Source organism: Vigna umbellata, chromosome 1 (genome assembly GCF_029865625.1).
Source record: "Vigna umbellata cultivar VRB3 chromosome 1, Vumbellata_1.0, whole genome shotgun sequence".
In the NCBI taxonomy this organism is placed as follows: Eukaryota; Viridiplantae; Streptophyta; class Magnoliopsida; order Fabales; family Fabaceae; genus Vigna; species Vigna umbellata.
In genome coordinates, this window is record NC_142165.1 from 107,459,271 (window position 1) to 107,482,123 (window position 22,853).

Sequence of the window (22,853 nt, forward strand, 5' to 3'; positions counted from 1 at the left end):
ACTTATTACCCGCGTCCTTTCGTTTTGGCCCAACTGCTTTTTGTCTTTAAATATGTCCGAAAGGATAGGTTGTCGAAATCTCGGATTTTGAATTTTGTATGCCCAGTCTCAATCCCGCACCTCATGGCTTCTTCAGACTCAAAGGGACTCCTCTTCTTCGCCAACTCTCTCCCTCTTCAAATTCGAGCTCCTCTTACCCTCGAAGACGATGATTCCGAAGCCGACGTTTCAAGTAATGGCACACTTTCTCAATCTGATTACACCTCCCAAGGAGAACAAGGACAAGAAGAGCAAGAAGAAGATTTCGTTGAAGTTGGTGAGTGTGTGGAGCTATCTCCCATGCACGCTGCACCTTTGCATGCTACTCCCTTTGCTCATTTGTCTACTTTTAATGACGAAGAAGAGGAAGAAGAAGAAGCAGTTAGAGGGAATATGTTTAGTCTTGCGAGAGTGTCGGGGAACAATTTTAATGCGCCCAGAATTGATCTTGTGGACTCCGAAGAAGAAAATTACGCGCCTTCTGTTTTTGTAAACTCGTTACGTGTTAGTCAATCATTGCTAGCGAATGATTTTGAATCTTTCAGTGGTAGTGACAGCGAGGAACTGTTTTTGGATGATGAGCAAGGTCAGGACCAAGTTCTTGGAATTAGGGTTGCGTGTGATGAATACTCGACCTCTGGTGCAACGCATTCAGATGTTATGTCGCAGCATTCACAGGACGAACAATTTGGCTTGGCAAGAGTGGTGTTCGATGATTTGGGGAGTGATAAGTTGAATGAGACTGAGGGTGTTGAGGATTATGAAGATTATAGCAACAGCTTAAGGCAGGAACGGGATATGAGTTTCAATGATCCACCAGAACATAATTTCCAAGTACATTGCATGGCGGGTGAACCTGTGTATGAAGCTTTTGCGGAAAATGTTGAGTACGGTACACTAACTCAAACCACTGAAGCTACTGCAGATGGAGGTGTTGCTGCTGATCAAGTGAGTGACTGTGAGAATCTGGTAAGTATAACTACATCTGGGGTAAACTCAAATTCTGAATTTCACGATTCTTCTGCTGGTTTTGAATCCAATTATGGTGCTTTTGAAGGCAACAAAACTCTTAGTGTTGAATCTTCTGAACTTTATCCCACACTTCTTCCAGAATGTTATTTGGAAAAGGATTTGTCTAAATCCAGTTTAGGGGTTAATCCAGAAGATGAGCTGTTTTGTGATTATCATTCACATGAAAATGCGGAAAAACTTGATTTGGAGTACACTGCAAAAGAAGAGACCACCGATGAGTTAAATTCCGCATGTCAAGAATCAGAAACTGAAAGTTGTGCTTCAGATGGAGATGCAGGGTTGATGTCGGTTGCCCTTGAGCAGTTCAAGGAACAAATTTCAGCTCTCTCTATTCTTTTGGGTAAAAAAGGTTCTGGAAATGATTCTCAAGGAATACGAGTCATCAGGAGTTCACATGAAGCGATAAACTTACCAAAGGATGATGCAAAAGTTCGATTTATCTATGCTGATGGTGATACTGAATCAGATGGCAATTCAGGTACAGTTACCTCCACTGATGAATCCAGTGTGATCTTTCTGGAAGTTCCAGGTAGTCTCAGCTCCTTACCATATAGCAATGCTCGAACCGGTTTCCAGCAGAGCATAACTGAGAAAGAAAAGGAAAAAATTCAGAACACGCAGACCATAAGTGTGAAGTTCTTGAGGCTTGTCCAGCGAGTAAATTTATCTCTGGAAGATTCCTTGGTTTCTAAAGTTTTGTATAGGTTGGTTGCAGATATTGAAAGGCGCTTGAATCAGGAATTTGTCATAAGATCAGCAAAAACATTAGCGAAGAAGTTTGAAGAAAGTTGTCCGGATGATATAGACTTCTCTTTGAACATTCTAGTTCTTGGGGAAAGTGGGGTGGGAAAGAGTGCAACCATAAATTCTATTTTTGGTGAAATGAAGGTTGTGACAAATGCATTTGAACCTGCCACAACTTCTGTAGAAGAGGTTTGTGGAACTATAGATGGAATCAAGATCAGAATCCTTGACACACCTGGTCTGAAGTCCTCTATGAAGGAGCAAGCTTACAACAGAAAGGTGTTGTCCTGTATAGAGAGGTATATGAAAAAGTTTCCTCCAGATGTCATTCTTTATGTTGATCGAGCAGATTTCCAGACCAGAGACTTAAACGATTTACCGATAATAAGGTCAATCACAAGTTCTCTGGGTCCCTCAATATGGCAACGTGCAATTCTTGCTCTGACACATGCTGCCTCTGTTCCTTTGGATGGATCATCAGGATCCCCTTTGAGCTATGAAGTATTTGTTGCTCAAAAATCCTATCTTGTTCAACAGTCAATCACTATAGCCGTACGTAATCTGTGTCAATTGAGTCCAAGTTTCATGTGTCCAGTGGCCCTTGTTGAAAACCATCCATTATGTGGAAAGAATGTGTCAGGGGACTGTGTGCTTCCCAGTGGACTTAGATGGAGAAGCCAATTATTAGCTTTGTGTTTCTCTCTGAAGATCTTATCTGAAGTGTCTTCTGTTTCAAGACCTGAAACGCTCTTCGATCATTGGAAGCACTTTTTCTTCCAGGACCATTCCCAACCTCTGTGCCATGTAATTTCTTCGTTGTTGCAGTCTCCTGCTCATTTAAAATTTTCTGCCAATTGGAATTGACCTAGACATTCACTTGGCAGATGATTTTGTTGAATATTAGATTTGATAGCTGAATTCACGTCTCAGCTTTTCTGTGATGTCAATTCTCGGTAGTCATGCCACTACCGGGACCATGATCTTAAGGGTCATCATGTTAGCATTAGTAGCTGTGTTGCTGATTTCTGTTTCAAACCTTAGCCACTGAAAGTAATGCATTTGTAGAGAGGACTTACGGGGTAATAAACAACAGTGTCATGGCATTATAACTTGGTTTGCATGTCATTGCTGTTAGAAAATTCCACGATTGTACTTCTTTTAAAAACATGGAAGCATATGTTCCCACGTCTGAAGTGTTGAATTCAATGATTGTGTGATACTGTCAAATTTAATTTAAAGTGTTTAATGGTGTTTTGTAATGTAGGTGTTATGCAATACAGCAAAGCAGTTAAAATAACGAGAAGTAATTAATAAAGTACTATTAATCAAATCATCTCATTGAGCACATAGTCCATAGTTTAATAAATTGGAAAACAGTTTTTCCATGCCAGGTACACTTAATAATTGGTTTCAAAATTTTATTTTTTATTAAATATTATTTAATAAGTCAAAAAATTTAATAAATCTTTTTTATTATTAATATTGGTAATATTATTTATGAAAATATTAATATTGATAATATTATTTAATAATAAAGTAATTTAAACAATAAAGGATCATAATTTCTAAATATATTTGTCATTATAATAAACTATTTTATTATGATTTTGTATGCATATTTATTTAATAATTTCATTCTTTTAATAATAAATATTATTATATATGAGGTAGAGTGATATATTTGTCATTTTTAATATTACAAAAATGTTTAACAAATATTAAGAATAAAATTTTAATATACAAATTATACTTTCAAAAAATAGTATTTAAGCCTAAGAATAATAATAACATTATGTTTTTACTAAATTTTAGAAGTTGACAATAATGTCAAAGAATAGACTAATAAACTCGAAAAAAATTACTTAGACACATGCACAAAAAGAATTTTTGAACTCATTTTTCGAATCCTTTGAAGTAGCATAACAATACAATAATAAATTTTTATTAATAAAATCTTTAAATATAATCTGTCTTCATATAATGAAATCACTATTCAATCCTATAAAATAGAGATTTAATATTAAAAAATGAAAAATATTGTAAAAATACAAGAATATGACACAATTTTAATATTAGTAAAAATTAATATTTGTAATAATAAAAAAAAATAAAAAATAAAATAATTTAATGAGCGAATATTATAGTCTCAGTGTGAGATAATGATTATTTGTTATTAATGTCTCATACATACATAACATTACTTTTTGTTTTCAGTTCTTTGTGAAACAATTATGTATTGTTTTATACAAAAAAAACTCATTGAAAGGTATATTATTTAAGAAAATTAATATATATATATATATATATATATATATATATATATGTATACAAATGAATATTACATTTTGTTCATAGTAAATATTTAAAAAAATACGAATACACAAAATAATAAATAACTCTTTTATAATAAATAATTATTTAAATTTAAAGAAGCTACTAAAATAAAAAATAACTTTTTTTAACATGAATGTGTATGAAAATGTCCCCATGCTTTATAAGTAAATTTTACTTACAAAGTTATATAATTTTTAAGGTTAAATATACTTTTGTTCTTCTTCAAAATTTTGATTTAATTTAATTTATTAATTTTAAAAAATATATAAATTTAATTATTTTAAACTAATTTTATTAATTTAATTTAAAATTTAATTAGTTTAAAATTTTGAAAAGAAACTAATTTTATTTTTAATCTAAAGTTAAGAACCAGAAACATATTTCAACTCTAATTTTTAATTTTTATTTGTTGAAAAATAAACATATATGTTTTATGAATAAAGGAGTTAGTAATAATAATTTTTAATTTTTATTTGTTAAAAAAGAAACATATATGTTTTGTGAATAAAGGAGTTAGTAATAAGATGAAAACTAACCTTTTTTTATTCATTCAATTTAAGTTAAGCAATCACTTTAACAAATTTAATATTAAAACTAATTTTATATAATATTTTCAAATTTACATGACATTATAGGGATCACAAAAATAAAACAAAAACATGGTATCAATGCCACATCAAATATTTATTCGATTGCAATGACTAATACGAAAAAAAAATTAATATATATATATATTTAAAAGAAAAATTAAGTAGTTATAAAAAACATTATTTATTTAACAGAGACTAATACACGTGTAATTTTAATTCGTGCATTAATTTATATGTAATTTTTTTATTTATAACAAATGGAGTTAATCTAGTATTTATAATCTAGTATTTATTTAAAGTGTGGCGAGTAATGGTTTGAAAATCCTAACACAAAACTCTGTGAATTTGCTCTGTGCTTTTGTTTTGAATTTTTGCATACACAATGTTGTAAAATTAACTCTTGTTATACGAACATTTGTCATATACTTAAGGCAGTGGTTTATTATAATTTTTTTTAAGAGAATTTATCATGAAATTTACATATTAAAAATTAAATAATATAGACAGCAATTTTGAGAGAACAAATTCGAAACAAGTTATCTACTCGTTTTGAGGAGTAGTAATAGACAATAGTTGTTGGCGAAAAGACGAACGCAAGAAAGAAATGGTAGTGAGTGTGGTTTAGGTTGGAGAATCCGAGTTATCCGAATGATGAATGATGAATGAATGAATGAATCTTCGTTTCTTCCTCACTCAGTTGAGCTGAGTTGAGTGCTTTCCATCATGTCTCTTCTCAAATCCCTCACTTCAAATTCCTCTGCTTTCAATTTCAAACCAACGCAATCCACCATGGCGCATTCCTCTCCTTACAAGGTACGCCATCTACTATTTAATGCTTCGTTTTTAACCCACTGTGATGCGTTTCATAAATAACACGGTTAAGTTTGACATTCTGTTTATTATTTTGTTCAATTCACACTTTGTCACAGTGGATTGATCACCTTGTGTTCGTAATAGTTACGTTTTTTTTCTGCGTTTAGCCAATGAAATCAAATTTCTCCTGTTAGTCACGCATTGACGTGTACGGTGGCCTTTTAGACTTTTTTTAGCTTGAGATAGACGATGTGCTCGATGAATTGTCTAAGTGAGAATTCAAATTATTGTTTGCTTTTCCCAGGGTGAGGTGTTTCTGAAGCTTTCCCTTCATTGTTTTAACTTCTTTTTAAAATCGTGGATTATGCTTGCGTTGGTGTTCTAGTCTTCCTGAGAACGCCGTTCGTCTCACAGTTGCAACAAAATAAAAAAAATCTGCCCAAAAACATTTGTTGTTCCCAAGAATTATTGTTGACGTGTTTTTTTGCAAGTTTTTCAAAATGTGGTGGTTGAGTAAATATTAAAGTATGTGAATTTGGCAACATGTTCTTTTGCAAATAATTCTCTATATGGTTTGGTGTGTGTGTGTCTCTCTCTCTGTGTTGTAGTAACCTGTATTACAACGGTGTGACATGCTTTTTTAACATTCTCAGGTGCTACTACGAACAGCTTGTTCCTCTTCCAGGGGAACTAACTCTGTTGGCTTGTTTTATTCCCGAGGGATCTCATCAGTTAAAGTGGTATCTATCACAAACGTATCAAACTATTGTTCTTATTCGAGGGACAATATATGTTCTTCAAAGCGAAGATCACGAGGGCCAGTGATGGCAGGAAAGAAAGCTTCGGAAGGTAGTCTATTTTCTATTTCACATTACTTTGGACTCCTTTTTTTCTAAGCCGTTGCTGCTTGTCCTGTTTATTTCCTTAGGAGTCAAGCAAGAAGATGGAAAATACAAGCACACTGTTGATCTTCCCAAGACAACATTTGGTATGAGAGCTAATTCTTCAGTAAGGGAGCCTGAAATTCAGAAAATTTGGGAAGAGAATCAAGTATTCAAGAAAGTTGTTGAGAAAAATAGCGGAGTAAGTTTTGGATCGTCCTGTCACCTGTTTAACTCCTAGCTATTTGAACGCATTAACCTATTCTAAATTACTTGATCAGGCAAATTTTATTCTTCATGATGGCCCTCCATATGCTAATGGTGATCTTCACATAGGGCATGCCTTAAATAAAATTTTGAAGGATATTATAAATCGTTATAAGGTATGTTTAATTGCTATCGTAATGTAACATTTGAAGCATATATATTTTTTTTATTATGTCTGACACGTGCGACAATACATTTTGCATTCTAAATTGCTGAAATAATCTCAAGTAGGCACCAAACGCTGATATTTTGAGAATATTTTACTTTTTTTTGTCTGCAGGTTCTTCAAAATTATAAAGTTAATTTTATACCTGGATGGGATTGTCATGGTCTACCAATTGAATTAAAAGGCAAGTATTAATGTTAGTATAATCATATGTGGTTAGTTCTGATACTATGTTGTATTCAAGAGTGTGTTGTGTTGATCCTTCCTTTTTGTGTTTGGCACATGTCAAAGTTGAATGACGTCTTGAATTATCGAGATAGTTCTTATATTCAATAATTTTGTGTTATGCGTTTTATTAATAAATGCATTTGGAGTAGCTGCAGATGTCAATAAAATGTAAATGTTGTGAAGCGAACCCTTTGTTGTAGAAAGTACATTTTTTGCATTAAGTGATTCTTGGATTACATATGTATTTTTAATTTCTCAAATTAACAATTAAAATTTTAGGCATCTCCCTTTTGATCCCCGTTTTTGTTTTGGAAATAAGTGCGGTCTTGTTTTGGCTTATAGTCAATGTAGGCAACAGCAAGCCCTTCTATATTGTAAATGTATTGGTGAATTTTATGAGTTATGCATATGCTATAGGGTGAAAAGGAGGGAACACTGATTATTATGTTTCTCAGGCATTATGATTTATTGAATACAGAATGAGCCTTGACATGTAAGAGTAAGAGTGCTAGAATTCAATGTATATTTTTTTAGTTTTGTGATCTTGGTTTTACCGGACCTTGTTTTTAGGAATTCAAATTTTTTGCTCCCCTACATTTCTAACATGTTTCCAATATTAGAGAAATTGTTGATTTAATTCTTGCTTAGGAATACATTGAATGATTTAGGCTGTTTAGATGAAAGTTGGCCACATGATTTTGGGAATTCCAATGCACACTCCTGAATTCCTAAGCCCAAAATGAAGAAGAAAGACTTTTTTTTCTGAGAGTGAAAGCTCTCCCGAGTTGATAGAGGAATGGAATTCTCAAGTGAATTTAGAATATTAAGATGGCTTTATATTTGGATATCTGATCTGAAGATATTTTTTTTAATCTGTTAGAGTTTTATAGGATTTCTTTCTAGTATAATGAAATGATCTCAAATAAAAGAATCAGAAATTCTTTCCTTCTTCCATTATCTCATCATCAACTCTTTCCTCAATTCTGGTGCATGTTTGCCTCACTCTCTCCTCCCAACTTTCTCTCTTTCACTAACTCACATGACTCTCCTCTCTGTCATCTACACCTTTTTTCCAGTCTCTATTTCACATTTCCTTTCTCTCTCTTTCTTCTGCACCTATCTTTCCTATTATCTTCTATGAGCACAAAATCAAACATGGACACACCTAAGGCCTAAAATATAGGATAAGTGCTAGTTGAAAAAAATGTCCGACTCCATGACACTTCTAAGTTGAGGTATGCGTGATTAATCCTCTTGCACATCTCTCTCTCTCTCTCTCTCTCTCTCTTTCTCTCCCACACTTCTCTTATCCCTGTCTACTGGCAAATAAGTAATAGGATAAAAGTTTGCACTTTTTTTAAAAATGAAAATTTATGAATTATTTTTTTGGTTAAACATTACTTTCGTTGTCTCAAATTACGTTGAAATCAAAATACTTCATGGCTGTTTGAATTATTTCAGTTTTGCAGTCACTGGATCAAAAGGCCAGAAGTGACCTCACACCGTTAAAGTTGAGAGCAAAGGCTGCTAAATTTGCCAAAGAAACTGTTAAGAAACAGATGTCATCTTTTAAGGTCCCTTCTCTATTTTTCATTTATCTTCTTTTTATTGTAATGTTTTTTGTTTAGTTATACAAAATTAACAATTTCACATTTATTTTTTATTCTAATTAGTAGGGATTATGTAACTTAAGCATGTTACTAAATGTTTGCAGCGCTATGGAGTTTGGGCAGACTGGAATGATCCCTATCTCACTCTAGACCCCGAATATGAAGCAGCCCAGGTAGCTGGTACAGCCTTTCTCATTTACCCTGACATGCGTGTTAGTCAAACATGATTTTAGCACTTCAATGTGTGCTATCAACTATAACAGAATGCGTATCAATGGTCAAGCAAACAACCAAATAATTAGTATATTTAACAGGAATGCTGTTTTTTTTTACTTTAGTTTTTCTTTCTCTGGTGCTTGACTTCAAACTGTATTACTGGTTATTGTTATGCAACCCTCATAATTTGTTCTTATAATTTTCTAGATTGAAGTGTTTGGCCAGATGGCCTTGAAAGGCTATATATACAGAGGAAGAAAACCTGTTCACTGGAGTCCTTCATCACGAACAGCACTTGCTGAGGCTGAGTTGGAGGTATAATGATATACCATTATGTTATTCTTAATATGAACCATAAATCCTAAATATTAATGCTTCTAATATGTGTATAGTGTGGGTAGAACTTGCATAGCTTTATATACGTATACATACAAAGATCATATACATTTCTGTCTACATATATGCATGCAGTTTCTCTCTAAAGTCTGATCTGATGGAGCTTGGAGTATTTACATTTCTACCTGTTTGATTTCTATGTAGTACCCTGAAAAGCATGTTTCAAGAAGCATATATGCCAGTTTTAGAGTTGTGAGTGCTCCTTTAACATCAAGTTCCCTACTACAAGAATTTCCAAATTTGTGCCTGGCTGTATGGACCACAACTCCCTGGACTATTCCGGCCAATGCAGGTATGTTTCATATTTAGTCGTATTTTTCATGTTAGCTTATTGTTTCTGAATGCCTTTTACGGTTCCTATGATTTTAGTGGTTTTAATTTCCCCATCTTATACTTATTTCGTTCACAAAGTCTCTATGATAAACAGAATTACATATTTTTCTTAATTTCTGTATCCATGATTTTTTATAATGTTTAACTGAATCATTTGATATAATAGGCATACTACTTAACACGCTGTAGTCAATGCAGGTTGTCCTTTTTCCAATATCTTGTACATGATTAATTCTTGTTAACTATTTGGCACATAAAAATATAGTGTATTATTTTTTGCCCAAAAGTATGAATTATCCCCAAAAATTGTTATAAGTTATAAGTACTCAAAGATTAACTCATTTTTGTTCTTAAATGTTTTTGAATTTGACCGTCTTATATCACTCCTCTTCTTTACCTGCATTCTACTGTTCTACACTCAGCTGTTGCGGTGAATCCTAAGCTCGAATATGCTGTTGTTGAAATAAAGTCATTACTGGAGCCTGACCCAGCAACTGGTGGAAAAAAAAAGAAAGGTCTTGGGCTTTTTTTGGAGGATGAGAAGAAGCCAAATCTTATTGTGGCTTCAGACCTTGTGCCAAGTTTAGAGGCAAAATGGGGTGTGAAGCTTGTTGTCAAGACAAAACAATTGGGTTCAGAGTTGGAAAACTACAGGTTGTTGGAAGTATGCAAATTAATGATTATTTTCTTTTACTTCATTTTTGATTTTGCTGTTATTTCCATAATACTTCATGTTAGTAATTGTTTTACTTTTTACAATATTGGGGGAAGAAAACTTTACGCTGAGGGTATACATTGTTGTCTCAGGTATATCCATCCAATAGATGATAGGGAATGTCCTGTTGTGATTGGTGGCGATTATATTACAACAGCAACAGGAACAGGACTGGTCCACACAGCTCCTGGGCATGGTCAGGAGGATTACGTGACTGGCCAGAAATATGGACTGCCCATATTTTCTCCAGTAGATGATGATGGAAAGTTCACTGAAGAAGCTGGGCAATTTAGTGGGCTTGATGTTCTTGGTGAAGGTAACACTGCTGTTGTAAAATACTTGGATGAACATCTCTCACTCATCATGGAAGAATCATATGGTAAGTTTGTTCTGTCACTAATCATAAGAATTCTGTAAATAACTATTGACTATATCATCATCATTCCCCATCTTCTCTGATACAGAACACAAGTATCCATATGACTGGCGAACAAAAAAACCAACAATATTTAGAGCAACAGAGCAGTGGTTTGCATCTGTGGAGGGATTTCGCCATGCTGCTATGGATGCTATTAATCATGTAAAATGGGTTCCGGCTCAGGTATGCTGTTTTACTTTTCAAGTTTCTGTTGATGTATGATATCGTTTTTTTGTAACATGTATTCTCTTAGAGATGTGCCACTTGTCATATTTGTTACTGATATACTTGAATTCCTTAGGCAGAAAATAGAATCTCAGCAATGACTTCTTGCCGCTCAGACTGGTGCATATCACGACAAAGGACATGGGGCGTCCCCATTCCAGTATTTTATCATATTCAGTCTAGAGAACCTCTTATGAATGAAGAGACAATTGATCATATAAAATGTAAGAGCCCGAATGTGGTAAATTTCTTTTTTCTTAATTCTCAAGAGTATAAACTATCAGTTTAGTATTTTTTTTTTGTACATGTACCATCTCAAATGTTAATGGACAGCACAATGATTTATTCTATGTAGTTGAATGCAGTGGTAAATATTTAAAATTGCTTAACGGGTTGTGCCTATCTAAAAATGCTTGTTCTGTGGAGGTAATTAGATAATGAAATTGATCTTTTATTTTAATTTGATGCTTTTTCAGCTATCATAGCCCAAAAGGGTGGTGATGCATGGTGGTACATGACTGTAGAGGATCTTCTTCCAAGTAAATATCGTGATAAGGCAGCAGAATATGAAAAGGGAACTGACACAATGGATGTATGGTTTGATTCAGGTACAATACTCTTGTCCAAGTAGTGCTTTTCCCCAAATGCATGGTTTCATGTGTTTCTCAACCACTCCCATTTTCATTTTTGTGTTCAGGGACTGTTCTACACGTTTAATTAATTGAATTTTTTTTAGATCAAGTTATTTGTTGATGTTCCTTTTTCTTATTACTCTTTTGACCTCAGTCACATGAATGAGTCTAGGACCTTAATCCTTAATCCACGACTCCCAACCCTCAGCTTCTTGAGCAATGCTGATGTTTCCTTTGGCTTTTTACTTCTGACTTCAGGTTCCTCCTGGGCTGCAGTCTTGGGAAAAAGAGATTCCCTTAGTTATCCTGCAGACTTGTATCTTGAAGGAACAGATCAGCATCGAGGGTGGTTTCAAAGTTCTTTGTTAACAAGTGTAGCTACGAAAGGTAATAGGCCGCTGGACTTATTTTATCATATTGATTATCTTTAAGACTTTTACTATTTGTCCCCTTTTTGGTTTTATCAGGAGTAATGTTCTATATCTCACACTGGTGAGGCAAATGTTTTTTCCTGATTGATATTTCGTTGATAGGTTGGTTCTGTTTTCAAATCAATCTCACTTTCCTTGCTATGCTAAGCAACACTGGAGATTACATGCACAACACCATTAGTGGATTTTTTCTTTGTTTGTTCACATTGTATAGTTCAACTGCATAATGCCTGCAGATAAAGATGTATACTTGTGTTTGGCTGTGTTTGAGAAGGTCTCGTATGTTTATACATTAGTTGGAATTGAGATCCATGTGATGACTAGTAGAATGTAATTTAGCAAGTGTGATGTTATTTGTAGTTTTTCAGCAGAGAATACTCTTTATACAGATAAGTTTCTGGGACAGCAAGTTTCTGTCATTTTTTAGTCTGATCTGTTGAATCAGTGGGAAGGGAAATCTGTGAGGTATGCAAGGTGATCATTTGGGATGGAGTTTTGATTGTGTAGATTTTTTGGTTGAATAATCAGAAAAATATCAAGCTGATGTGGTACAAATGGATGAGATGATTGGACACATGGAAGAGAACCGTCTCTTTGAGATGTAAAGGCTGTTAGGGAAGAGAACCACGGTGGAAGATGAGAGTTGCAATCATAAGTAAATATCCTTTAAGCCAGGACTCGAATTTGAATATCCAAGGTTTGGATAAGTACTGTATGGCTATTAAGATATTGGAACTGCCGTCCTTTACTGAGAAGAGCCTGTGGGATGGATGACTAGGGCAGAAACATACTTTGGAGCAGTGCAAAATACTTTAGAAGTGCAGATCAAATTGATTATTATGAAGGGATTAACTATCAGTTGCTTAAATATTTTGAGAGAAACAGATGTTGTCACTTGGTGGAAATTAAGGGTTCTGATTGCTATGTTTGGAGGAAGAAGGTTTGAGAACCCATATATGAGGAATTAGCAACCTTGAGATAATTGGATTTGTTGAAAGTCCCGCATCAACTAGAAATAAAGTCAATTTATAGTATATAAGTGGGCACAAACCTCACCTTACAAGCCGGTTTTGTGGGGTTGAGTTAGGCTTAAAGTCTACTTCTTAACGTGGTATTAGAGTCAAGTTAGAGTCTATCGTGAGGGGTGTGTTGGAAGTCTCATATCGACTAGAGATAAGACCAATTTATAGTATATAAGTGGGTGCAAACCTCACCTTACAAGCCGGTTTTGTGGGGTTGTGTTAGGCTTAAGGTCCACTTCTTAACATGGTATTAGAGCCAAGTTAGAGTTTATCTTAGCGATATTTGTTGTTTGTTGGGCATATTGTTCCACCCGCTATCGGACCATCCATTAATGTCTAGTTTCACGCTCGAGATGTATATACCTCGGTGTGAGGGGGTGTGTTGGAAGTCCTACATCGACTAGAGATAAGGCTAATTTATAGTATATAAGTGGGTGCAAACCTCACCTTACAAGCCGGTTTTGTGGAGTTGAGTTAGGCTTAAAGTCCACTTCTTAACAGGATTCTGGGAGGCAAAACTGGGAGAAAGTTTCTGTAACTACTGTAGCCATGCCGAATAGTAGTTGCTTAGTTTGGAATGGAAAAAATGACGTCAATTCTGGTTTATAGTTGATTCAGGCTTTTCAAAAAAAGACCTTACATCGTCTTCAATTTCAACTGGCAGGAAGAATGAAGGAGTGGAATTTTATGGACAAAATATGGGGCCATGACATTTATCCAATCAAGAACTTAGGGAGAGAAAAACCCAAAGGTTTATGTTTTCAGTGTGGAGAGAAATCCCACCCTTTACACCAATGCTGGGAGAAATAGTTATGACTGGTGATTTTGGGAGATAATGAGGTCCTAAATGAAGAAGTAATTGCTGTTGAAGTGAGTAAATAGAGTAAGGGAGAATCTTTTTCCTACGTTCACATTGGGAACAAGACTTATTTTTCAACTCCCAAAAATGTTGGGAACCAAGATCCATGGGTTAGGAAGAATCCATCCATGTATTTATACACGACAAAACATCTTGTATTAGCAATTATGCATTAATTCTGTTTAGAAACTGTGTGATGGCAGTTATTCAAAGAAAATAACTGATGTAAGCTATGTATTAGGATTATAGCTTATAGTAGGGTGTGTAATTAGAATAGCATATTATTGTGTGTGGTTTGTGGTGGCAGCGAATACTGTCTATAGAAGACTTTTGTTTCTGAGATAGATAGTGTATTGTTGTAGTATGTATGGTTTTCTGTGTTCAGTATTGTTCTTTTTTGCGTTTATCAACTAGTTTTCTATCCTTGATACTATATAATTGTCCTTCTTGTTTGATACAGGGAAGGCTCCATATTCGAGTGTTTTAACACATGGATTTGTATTGGATGAGAAAGGTTTAAAAATGAGCAAGTCATTGGGTAATGTTGTGGATCCACGTTTTGTGATTGAAGGAGGTAAAAATCAAAAGGTTAGTTATGTTGACTGGTCATCAAATAAATTAGTCTTGGAATTTTCTCAGAGTATAATTTTCCTTTCCATAAAGCCCCCCAAGCAAGGGTTTATATCTGCTTTATTCACAGGAGGCACCTGCATATGGGGCTGATGTCCTCCGACTCTGGGTGTCTAGTGTAGATTATACAAGTGACGTGATGATTGGCCCTCAGATTCTTCGTCAAATGTCTGAGGTTTACCGAAAGTTGCGAGGAACTTTGAGATACCTCTTGGCAAATCTTCATGATTGGAAAGTAAGTTTGGATTCTATTGTAGTTGAAGCTTTTTGCTTGATTGATAATTTTTCATTTTCTTTGTCCGTAGTTACTACCTACTGTCACTTGCCTATCTCTGGTTTTCATATATTTATTCCACTATGTCATCTCTGTTTATGTCTCGTTGACAGACGGAATACGCTGTCCAATACCATGAGCTTCCAAGGATTGATCAACATGCACTTTTTCAACTTGAAAATGTTGTAAAAAGCATTCAAGGGAATTATGAAAATTACCAGTTTTTTAAAATATTTCAGGTAATTTTTTATATCTTCATAAACGTTCCTTTATGTGTAATGTGTGTTTATGCTTAGGGTTCATCCATTAAAGAGGGAAAAAAGGAAATAGAATTATAGGGATCCAGTGTCATAACCATAGAAATATACTGTTGGAAAGTTGTGATATGGGAAGTCTTTTATGTCAAACTTTTATTAGCTTAAGCGTATCATTTTGGTGGATTTTTTCTTATTGAATTGGTTGATTTTTAAAATTCACATTTATCCCCTCCATTGTCTCAGATTTTGCAGAGGTTTGTTATTGTTGAACTGTCAAATTTCTATTTTGATGTTGCCAAGGATCGACTTTATGTTGGGTAAGTTTCTCTGCTTTAGCATCCTCTTTGAGGATATTTAACATGCACTTCCTTTATGGCATCAAGGAATAGAGACCTCTTTTTCATTTCCTTGATTGTTTCTGTTTAATTCCATAACTCATCTCAATACGCTTAAAATCTGCAGTGGATCAACAAGTTATACGAGGAAAAGCTGCCAAACAGTTCTTGCAGCTCATCTCCTTTCAATTGTGAGAATATTAGCACCAATATTGCCCCATTTAGCTGAGGATGTGTGGCAGAATCTTCCTTTTCAGTATATAACTCAGGATGGTTCCATTGCTGAATATGTATTTGAATCAAGATGGCCCCTCTCAAATGAAACATGGCTCGCCCTCCCTGTAGAAGAAATTAATTTTTGGGAGAATATTCTTGAGGTACCCTTCATCTCAGATTTCAAGATAAGCTGACACCAATCTGAATCAATGTTTCCACGTGGTTCATGACAGAACAAAAAGATAGGCCTTTCTACCCATGAAAAAGATATGTGAGAACATTAAGGATGGTAAATAAGAGCATGGCTATACTGCATAACCACCTTTAAATGATCAAAATACAAAAATAAGTCAAGATTATCTTTGTTTTACATAATATAAATTCACGATGTTGATATGTTATCCACTATGCAATCTCTGGCAATATACTCGTCCTGATATATATATCACACACACACACACAAAGAGGGGGAGAGATAAGGAATTGCGTCACCAATTTCCTTGATCCAAGTAGTAATTGTGAAGTCTGAAACTACTGATTGATTTTTTCACTTTTATAGTGTAGTCCAGTTTCGGTAATCTTTTCACTCTTTTACAAGGTTGGTTTTCCTAAATTTCAATTTCATATGTATAAGGATGTAAATGTGAAGTACAGAAAATGAAAGAATACGCTGAAGTGTGAAATTTCGGAATGATTTGGTTCTTCGTGTTAAAGATGTGACTCCTGTGATTTCTCTTTATACTTTTTTATCTGTTTCATTTTGTTTGCTATGTTGTACAATGATGAAATCAATGACATCAGATATTTTATTTAAGTTTGTGCCTGTTTCTAAATCAAAACCTATGTTGCCAGCTGAGAACAGAAGTGAATAGAGTTTTGGAAGTTGCTCGAACAGGTAAACTAATTGGGGCCAGTCTAGATGCAAAGGTTCATATCTATACATCTGAAGCCAGCCTGGCATCCCAATTACGTGAACTGTGTGCAGCCAAAAATGATGCCGATACATTGCACCGTCTATTCATAACATCTCAGGTATGTATGTCGTTGAGTGATTTCCCTCTTATTAACTAGTTTACTTGAAGATTAAGACGTTGGATTGGAACTACTAAAATATTGCTTAGGGCCCATCAAATTATGATTCATGTTTTTTCATTGCAATGGAATACATCCTTGCCCATTGAGCCTTGAGACAATAGAATAAATTGGATTATGTTGTAATTTGATTGACAATGTGCAGGCTGAGATTCTTCCATCATTGGACGATGAACATACTGTAAATATACCATATAGTGGTGAATGCCTAATTCAAGGGAAGAATAAAGTCTGGATTGGTATATCTCGCGCTGCGGGTTCTAAGTGTGAAAGATGCTGGAATTATTCACAGCAGGTTGGTTCATTTTTGGACCACCCTACTCTCTGCAGTCGCTGTTACGATGTCGTTGCTCTTCCGACGCCCCCTCAAGTAGCAGCAGTCAGTTAAGATTTTAGAACCAACGTTGTTTTGAGTTCCAAAATGTCATTTTTTTTCTCACTACTTCACTATATGCATTCATTAAGTAAGTGTTGCATGCTCTGAGTTATTTATTCCAAATCAACGTCATTTTTGTTAGCTACTCGTATGGAATAAATAATTATTGTATGCCACTGAGCGCAACTATACACATAATTAATTCCATTTAAATTTTGACCTGTTTATTTATGTTTGCCTGTACTTAGGTCAACAAAGTGGGAACAGCCCAAATAAACCATGGATATGTGCTGATAGAATTGATTTAGATCGTCATTTTATAGAATTATGGTTAAAATTGATTTTAAAATAACTGAGTAGAACTGTGCATTTTTAAGAACGTTTGTGTATTTCAAATAAAATTTGATTGTTTATTGTTAAAATATATAATAATATAGAAATTAATTCTTTCTTTTGACATACTCATTACATATTTCTATTTTATACTTAATTAGGTTTTAGAATTTTTTTAAAGGATGAAAATATATACCCAAATGCTATAAGGAGCTATCCATGCACACTTTAACAGCAGACATTATGAATTATTTACATTTTTTAACGGCATAATATACTACAAATTAATCATTTTTTTATCTAATTACCATTATTCATGAAGTCTCTTTTCACTAATGAGTTATAATGTTTATGTCTCTACTTTTAATTAGTTATATTGATACCACAATGCTTAACACACACTTATAGTTTTCACTCATTAATTATTAAGTTAAGAATATATGTATAATATGTTAACTTTTTAAGTAGAATATAAAAATACTAAGACACTGTTTGTTTCGGTAGATGACAGTGTTACAAAATCCGTAAGTAATGGTTTCTTCTATCATCTTTAGCTTTCATTATTGGATTCCACAAATACGACTACTTTTAGTTTTCTATCATTATTTACACTTCCAATCATGCAATTTTCCTCTTTTTGTCTGCCCCTCTTTTTTAGACTAAGATTTGATTGCAAAAAGATGAAATACAAAATTAAATTACCTTGTGTTTAAATGATGGATTCTAAGAATAAAATCCATTTTCAAAGAATTTAAAATAATTTGTTATAGAATATATTGTTTAGATAAATAGTTATGTAAATTTAAAATGTTTTAGCTGAGACAGATAAAAGGAATCAGAAAACATTTTTAATTACATAAAAGCTAACATTGTAAAATTTCAAATTTAAAAAATAATAGAATATGAAAAATCTCAATTCTATCACTCGTATGTCACTTGTTTTTCTTTTGTTATTTTATATTAAATATTTTCAATTAACTAACCTTAAACATAATCTTGTTTTTATAGAACAAATCAATGTTTTTAAACTTGAACATTTGTGATCAATTGAAAGTAGTGATCAATTGTGAGTAGCACATAAAACAACATAAAAGTAAATATTACCAAATAATAACACTCTTGAATGATTCAGTACAAATTGTTTCAGTAATAGGATTTGAAGTGTCTACATTTCAGTAATTAGATCAATAGAACAGTTCAATGATCGATCTTGAGGTTTTTGTATCTTTATTCTTCTTCAATTTTATCTGCATTTTGCCTTTCGCATGTGGTATGTTTGTGAAGGTTCAATTCTTCTATACTTTGATTAAAAATTTATGTTCTTAGTCTTTTCATTTGACATAATTATTCTTAAAAGAACATACAAAAATTAGTCTTTTTTTTATAAATGTACAATTATCCATGTAATTTAAAAAAAAAATGAAAGTCTCACACCAATCTTATTATTTGGAAGAAATAAAATTCATAATTTATTCCACAAACAATGAGATAATTTCCGTAACAATGGAATAATTTTTATATTTCCTTATAAGGTGATAATGTTAAATTATATTAATTTAATATTGTGTTCATATGTAATTTAAAGAATAATTTTGATATAAAAATTATAATATTATAATTATTAAAATATAAATATATTAAAATTATAAGATATTAAAATTATTATTTTTTATTTTCAAATGACATTTTAATATTTTATTAAAATTGATAGAGTATCGTGAAAAATAAAAGAGGTTATGCTTAAAAAGATGAAACAAGAGTTACCTTTTTTTAAAATAGAGAAATAAACATGTCTTTAAAAAGAAATTCTTCCTATCCTTATCATTTTTATATCATTAATAAGTCAATTAAGATAAATAAGAGAAGAGAAAACAATTAATTAAGAAAACTTTAGGATAGATTCAATTAAGTTGTTTTCTTTTATAATTATATGTAGGTTAGAGCAATAATTATATGTAGGTTGGAACAATAAGAATCATGAAATATGTGGCATCCCAAAATATAGTAACCACATCATATAATTTAGGAGTCAATATTCCCAATAAAGAGATCAGTTAGAGTATGACTTGCAATTGAATACGAAATTACAGTCATCCAAAATATAATACTGAGTTTTAAACTTAGATAGTTTAGAGTATTTAATATCCAAAGGTTTAAATATCTAAATCCTAAGTAGACTGTGCAGCAGCATCATTCTCCTCCAGCTCTTGCTCCAGAGGTATTTCCTCAACAACATCTGCTCCCATCCAAGTGGATGATCATTGCAAAGAAAAACATACAAAAGCAACACACAACAAATAAGCAAGGGTGAGCTAGATAAACAGGCAATAATCATACTGTTCACTCAATTAATAATCATCATGTTTAGTACATATAAAACAGTTAATACATAACACTTTAAACCATGACTCAAACACTCACGCGACTCATCCGGATTAGTATAACTGTCGAACTATTGGTCGTTTTTGCACTTGCGTAGTTCAGCTGGCACTCCCCAACACTATGCAAGGTAAATCCCCCAATCTGTCTATGTCTAAACTCTAAGACTATAGACGAGGACCTCCCTCTACTCTCACCACTTACACTGTTCTTCTCTATTTGAGCATGAACAATGCTTTGAGTGTAGGGATAGACATACCAGTTCAAAGCTCCCTACAGTTATACAGAACAACAACAACACCCCACACAATCACTTTCGGTCATCTCTCCCTAAGATGTCCAATTCATACTCACATACATCATTATAGTTCACAACCATGTTCTTTCCAACCACCCATACCTCATACATAATGTACATGACAATTTGTTAAGTAAACAACATTAATCATACATTCACATACTTCCCACATAAATCATATCATACTAGGCATTCCAAACATTCCTCATACATGACAATCTGTTAAGCAAACAACATTAATCAATCCAATACACATTACCAGACAATAACAATCCCAAGAGAATCACTAAACAACTCATAACCCTGTAACTCATACTTAGACAAAGAAAATGGCTTTGAAACCATCACCAACAGTTCCGGAAGGGTTCAAAACCTCCAAAACGACTTAAGAAACGTCCAAAACGGACATCCGAAACCCCAAAAACTATCAAAAACAAAGACAAAACAATTTTCTGCCAATACCTCGCGCCCAGGCGCCACAGTAGGGGCGCGGGGCGCGACTTTTTGCGGGACTCTCGCGCCTGGGCGCCACCAGGGGGCGCCGGGCGCGAACCAGAAGTCGTCCAGCCCCATACCAGTTGACAGCAACCATTTTGCACCTGTTTTGATCAGTTTGATGACTCTAACAAGTCACAAATGACTTACCTAAGATATCCCAACAGCCCAAATGTACTCAAAATCCTTACTTCCCAAAATCACTACCTCACTTCCTCTGAAAGTGACCCAAAACTCTACCAGCTTGTTCAAAACTCTACCAGCTTGTTCAAAACTCTACCAGCTTGTTCAAAACAGTGTATACTTTCTTTACTTTCCACTTCTTGATCACCCCTCCAACAGAATACATACATCAACATACCAATCTCAAATATCATCTCAGCCCAACCACATACACAATCACAACTTTCTAGCATAAAGTTCATACAGTAAATATCAAAACTACAATTTCAACCTATAAAAAAGGATCTAACTCCCCTTACCTCGGAGTTGAACTACCAAGCTCACAGGAACGCTCCTTTATAGTGTCTCACACCACGAAAATTCCACCACACCCTATAAACCACCCAAGTGGTGACATTAACAGCTCTTAGAGTTTGATTTGACAGAGAGTATGAAAAGGAAACTTCACTAGTGACATGCAATTAGTAACGTTGCATGCCCTAGGCTTAAAGACAATGAATGAAAAAGGGAAAAACGAATTACCGGTCGGAACGGAGAAAACGTTCGGTAGAAATGAAGCTCCCTACGCCGCGAACGCTTGAGCAGTGCCTATCTCGAATTCTTACGGTTCAGAGAGTTGGAAATCTAGAGAGAAGGCAGAGAGAGCTTTAGGGCACAAGAGTTTAGAGAGAGAAAAGAAATGAGGTTCAAGGAAGAGAATGTGTTCTGAAGAGCCCCTCCTAAGGTCAAGTTGGCCTTAGTCTGATGGGCCTGACTGCCCCACATAAGGCCCAAAGGCCCTTTGTTAAATTTACAGGCCCTCACAGAATATCTTATATATTTTCATTCAATTAAAATTATTGAATAAAAAAACTTATAAAACTTTTTAGAATTAATTTTTATAGATTTTTTTGAAATTACTAAAAAAAATATAATGAATTAATTTTGTAGAGGACTAACTTTAAAAATTAAAAATAAAAACATTGAAATATTAAATCATATACAACCTAATTTAATTTACACGCATATAAATAAGGATAAAAACTACTTACTTCTTTGGAAAAAAAAAGCAAAAAGCCAAAAGTAAAAAATGAAGAATAATTTCATGTTGTCGGATCCAGATTTGAAACATTGGAAACACAATAATATTAAACAAACAATAATTTACACGTTAAAGAGTAAATATTATAATTTTGTTATTAAATAAAAATTGTTTTTCCTTATTTATTCAAAAGAAAACCGTAAATTTTCTGAACTTGAGGGCCTAGACAGTTTCATAGCCCCACCCGAATGAAGGCAGTCGTCATTGCCAAATAGGGAAAATCTCGTTTCTTCTGAAACATCAGATATTATTATCAGACACTAACACTGTCAGACAATAAAGAAACAAGAAAAAAAAAAGTAAAGCAATGGCATGTGATGTAGAAAAGAAAATCATAGAATAACATTTATCTGTAACTATACCAGTCAGTGTCCTTTCTTTATTGTTATTTGCTTTTTATTTACTAAATGCGTGATAACTTAATACTGTAATTTAAATATTATGGGAAGGTTATTAATTTTACATTACTCAAAAAAATTACTAAAATAAAAGTAAGGGTTAATGATGTTTTTATTCTTAAACTACTAAGTACATTTTTGTTTTTGTTTTTTACTTTAATTTTATTTTATTTAAGTTTATTTCATTTTAAAAATTTATACATTTAGTTATTTTCATGACCAACGTTAATAATTTTTTTAAATGACAAACGGCATGTCATTGCTTAAAATATCTCGGATCAACAATATACTTCCATGACAAATAGAATATGTTATGCATGCAATCCAAACATTCAAGTTTGGCAAGATAGCATAGTAAAATACATGAAAACTCAAATAATTTTATAAGAAGTGTATATAATTTAATAAAGTGCATGTAGAATTAATATACTTAATAGAAAGTTTAGATAACTCCGTATAATACATAAAAAAAACTTAATAACTCACTAAAAGTCTAGATACTTCACTAAAGTGCATAAAGAGTTTATATAGCTCATTGAAAAGTTTATATAACTC

The 22,853-nt window shown here is 33.4% G+C and overlaps 2 protein-coding genes and 1 long non-coding RNA gene across 3 annotated transcripts; 2 read left to right on the forward strand and 1 right to left on the reverse strand.

Moving 5' to 3' along the window:
* The first annotated feature begins 7 nt into the window (after positions 1-7).
* LOC124839368 (P-loop containing nucleoside triphosphate hydrolases superfamily protein) lies at positions 8-3,047 on the forward strand. The gene has a single exon (XM_047315158.2). It carries the CDS (start codon positions 124-126, stop codon positions 2,677-2,679), a length of 2,556 nt encoding a protein of 851 aa, XP_047171114.1. The 5' UTR covers positions 8-123; the 3' UTR covers positions 2,680-3,047.
* A 2,241-nt stretch (positions 3,048-5,288) lies between these two features.
* OVA2 (tRNA synthetase class I (I, L, M and V) family protein) lies at positions 5,289-17,358 on the forward strand. Its single transcript, XM_088105455.1, has 22 exons — positions 5,289-5,552; positions 6,206-6,401; positions 6,481-6,635; positions 6,715-6,816; positions 6,981-7,050; positions 8,556-8,668; positions 8,809-8,877; positions 9,128-9,235; positions 9,461-9,608; positions 10,072-10,303; positions 10,457-10,743; positions 10,829-10,965; positions 11,084-11,231; positions 11,484-11,615; positions 11,898-12,026; positions 14,412-14,539; positions 14,652-14,816; positions 14,969-15,094; positions 15,356-15,429; positions 15,575-15,824; positions 16,516-16,695; positions 16,901-17,358. Exons 1-22 carry the CDS (start codon positions 5,463-5,465, stop codon positions 17,141-17,143), a joined length of 3,282 nt encoding a protein of 1,093 aa, XP_087961581.1. The 5' UTR covers positions 5,289-5,462; the 3' UTR covers positions 17,144-17,358.
* Positions 17,359-19,492: 2,134 nt separating this feature from the next.
* LOC148207073 (uncharacterized) lies at positions 19,493-21,490 on the reverse strand. The gene is made up of 3 exons (XR_015786955.1): positions 21,342-21,490; positions 21,119-21,191; positions 19,493-19,700 (listed from the first exon to the last, which is right to left on the reverse strand). It is a non-coding gene; the product is annotated as an uncharacterized LOC148207073 (long non-coding RNA).
* Positions 21,491-22,853: the final 1,363 nt, after the last annotated feature.

Excerpts from the sequence above, each read along its gene's own strand:
- LOC124839368 (XM_047315158.2), top strand. The coding sequence starts at position 124 with ATGGCTTCTTCAGACTCAAAGGGACTCCTCTTCTTCGCCAACTCTCTC.
- OVA2 (XM_088105455.1), top strand. The coding sequence starts at position 5,463 with ATGTCTCTTCTCAAATCCCTCACTTCAAATTCCTCTGCTTTCAATTTC. Across the intron at positions 5,553-6,205 it reads CGCATTCCTCTCCTTACAAG|GTGCTACTACGAACAGCTTG; the intron begins GTACGCCATCTA and ends TAACATTCTCAG. Across the intron at positions 14,540-14,651 it reads AAGGAGGTAAAAATCAAAAG|GAGGCACCTGCATATGGGGC; the intron begins GTTAGTTATGTT and ends CTTTATTCACAG.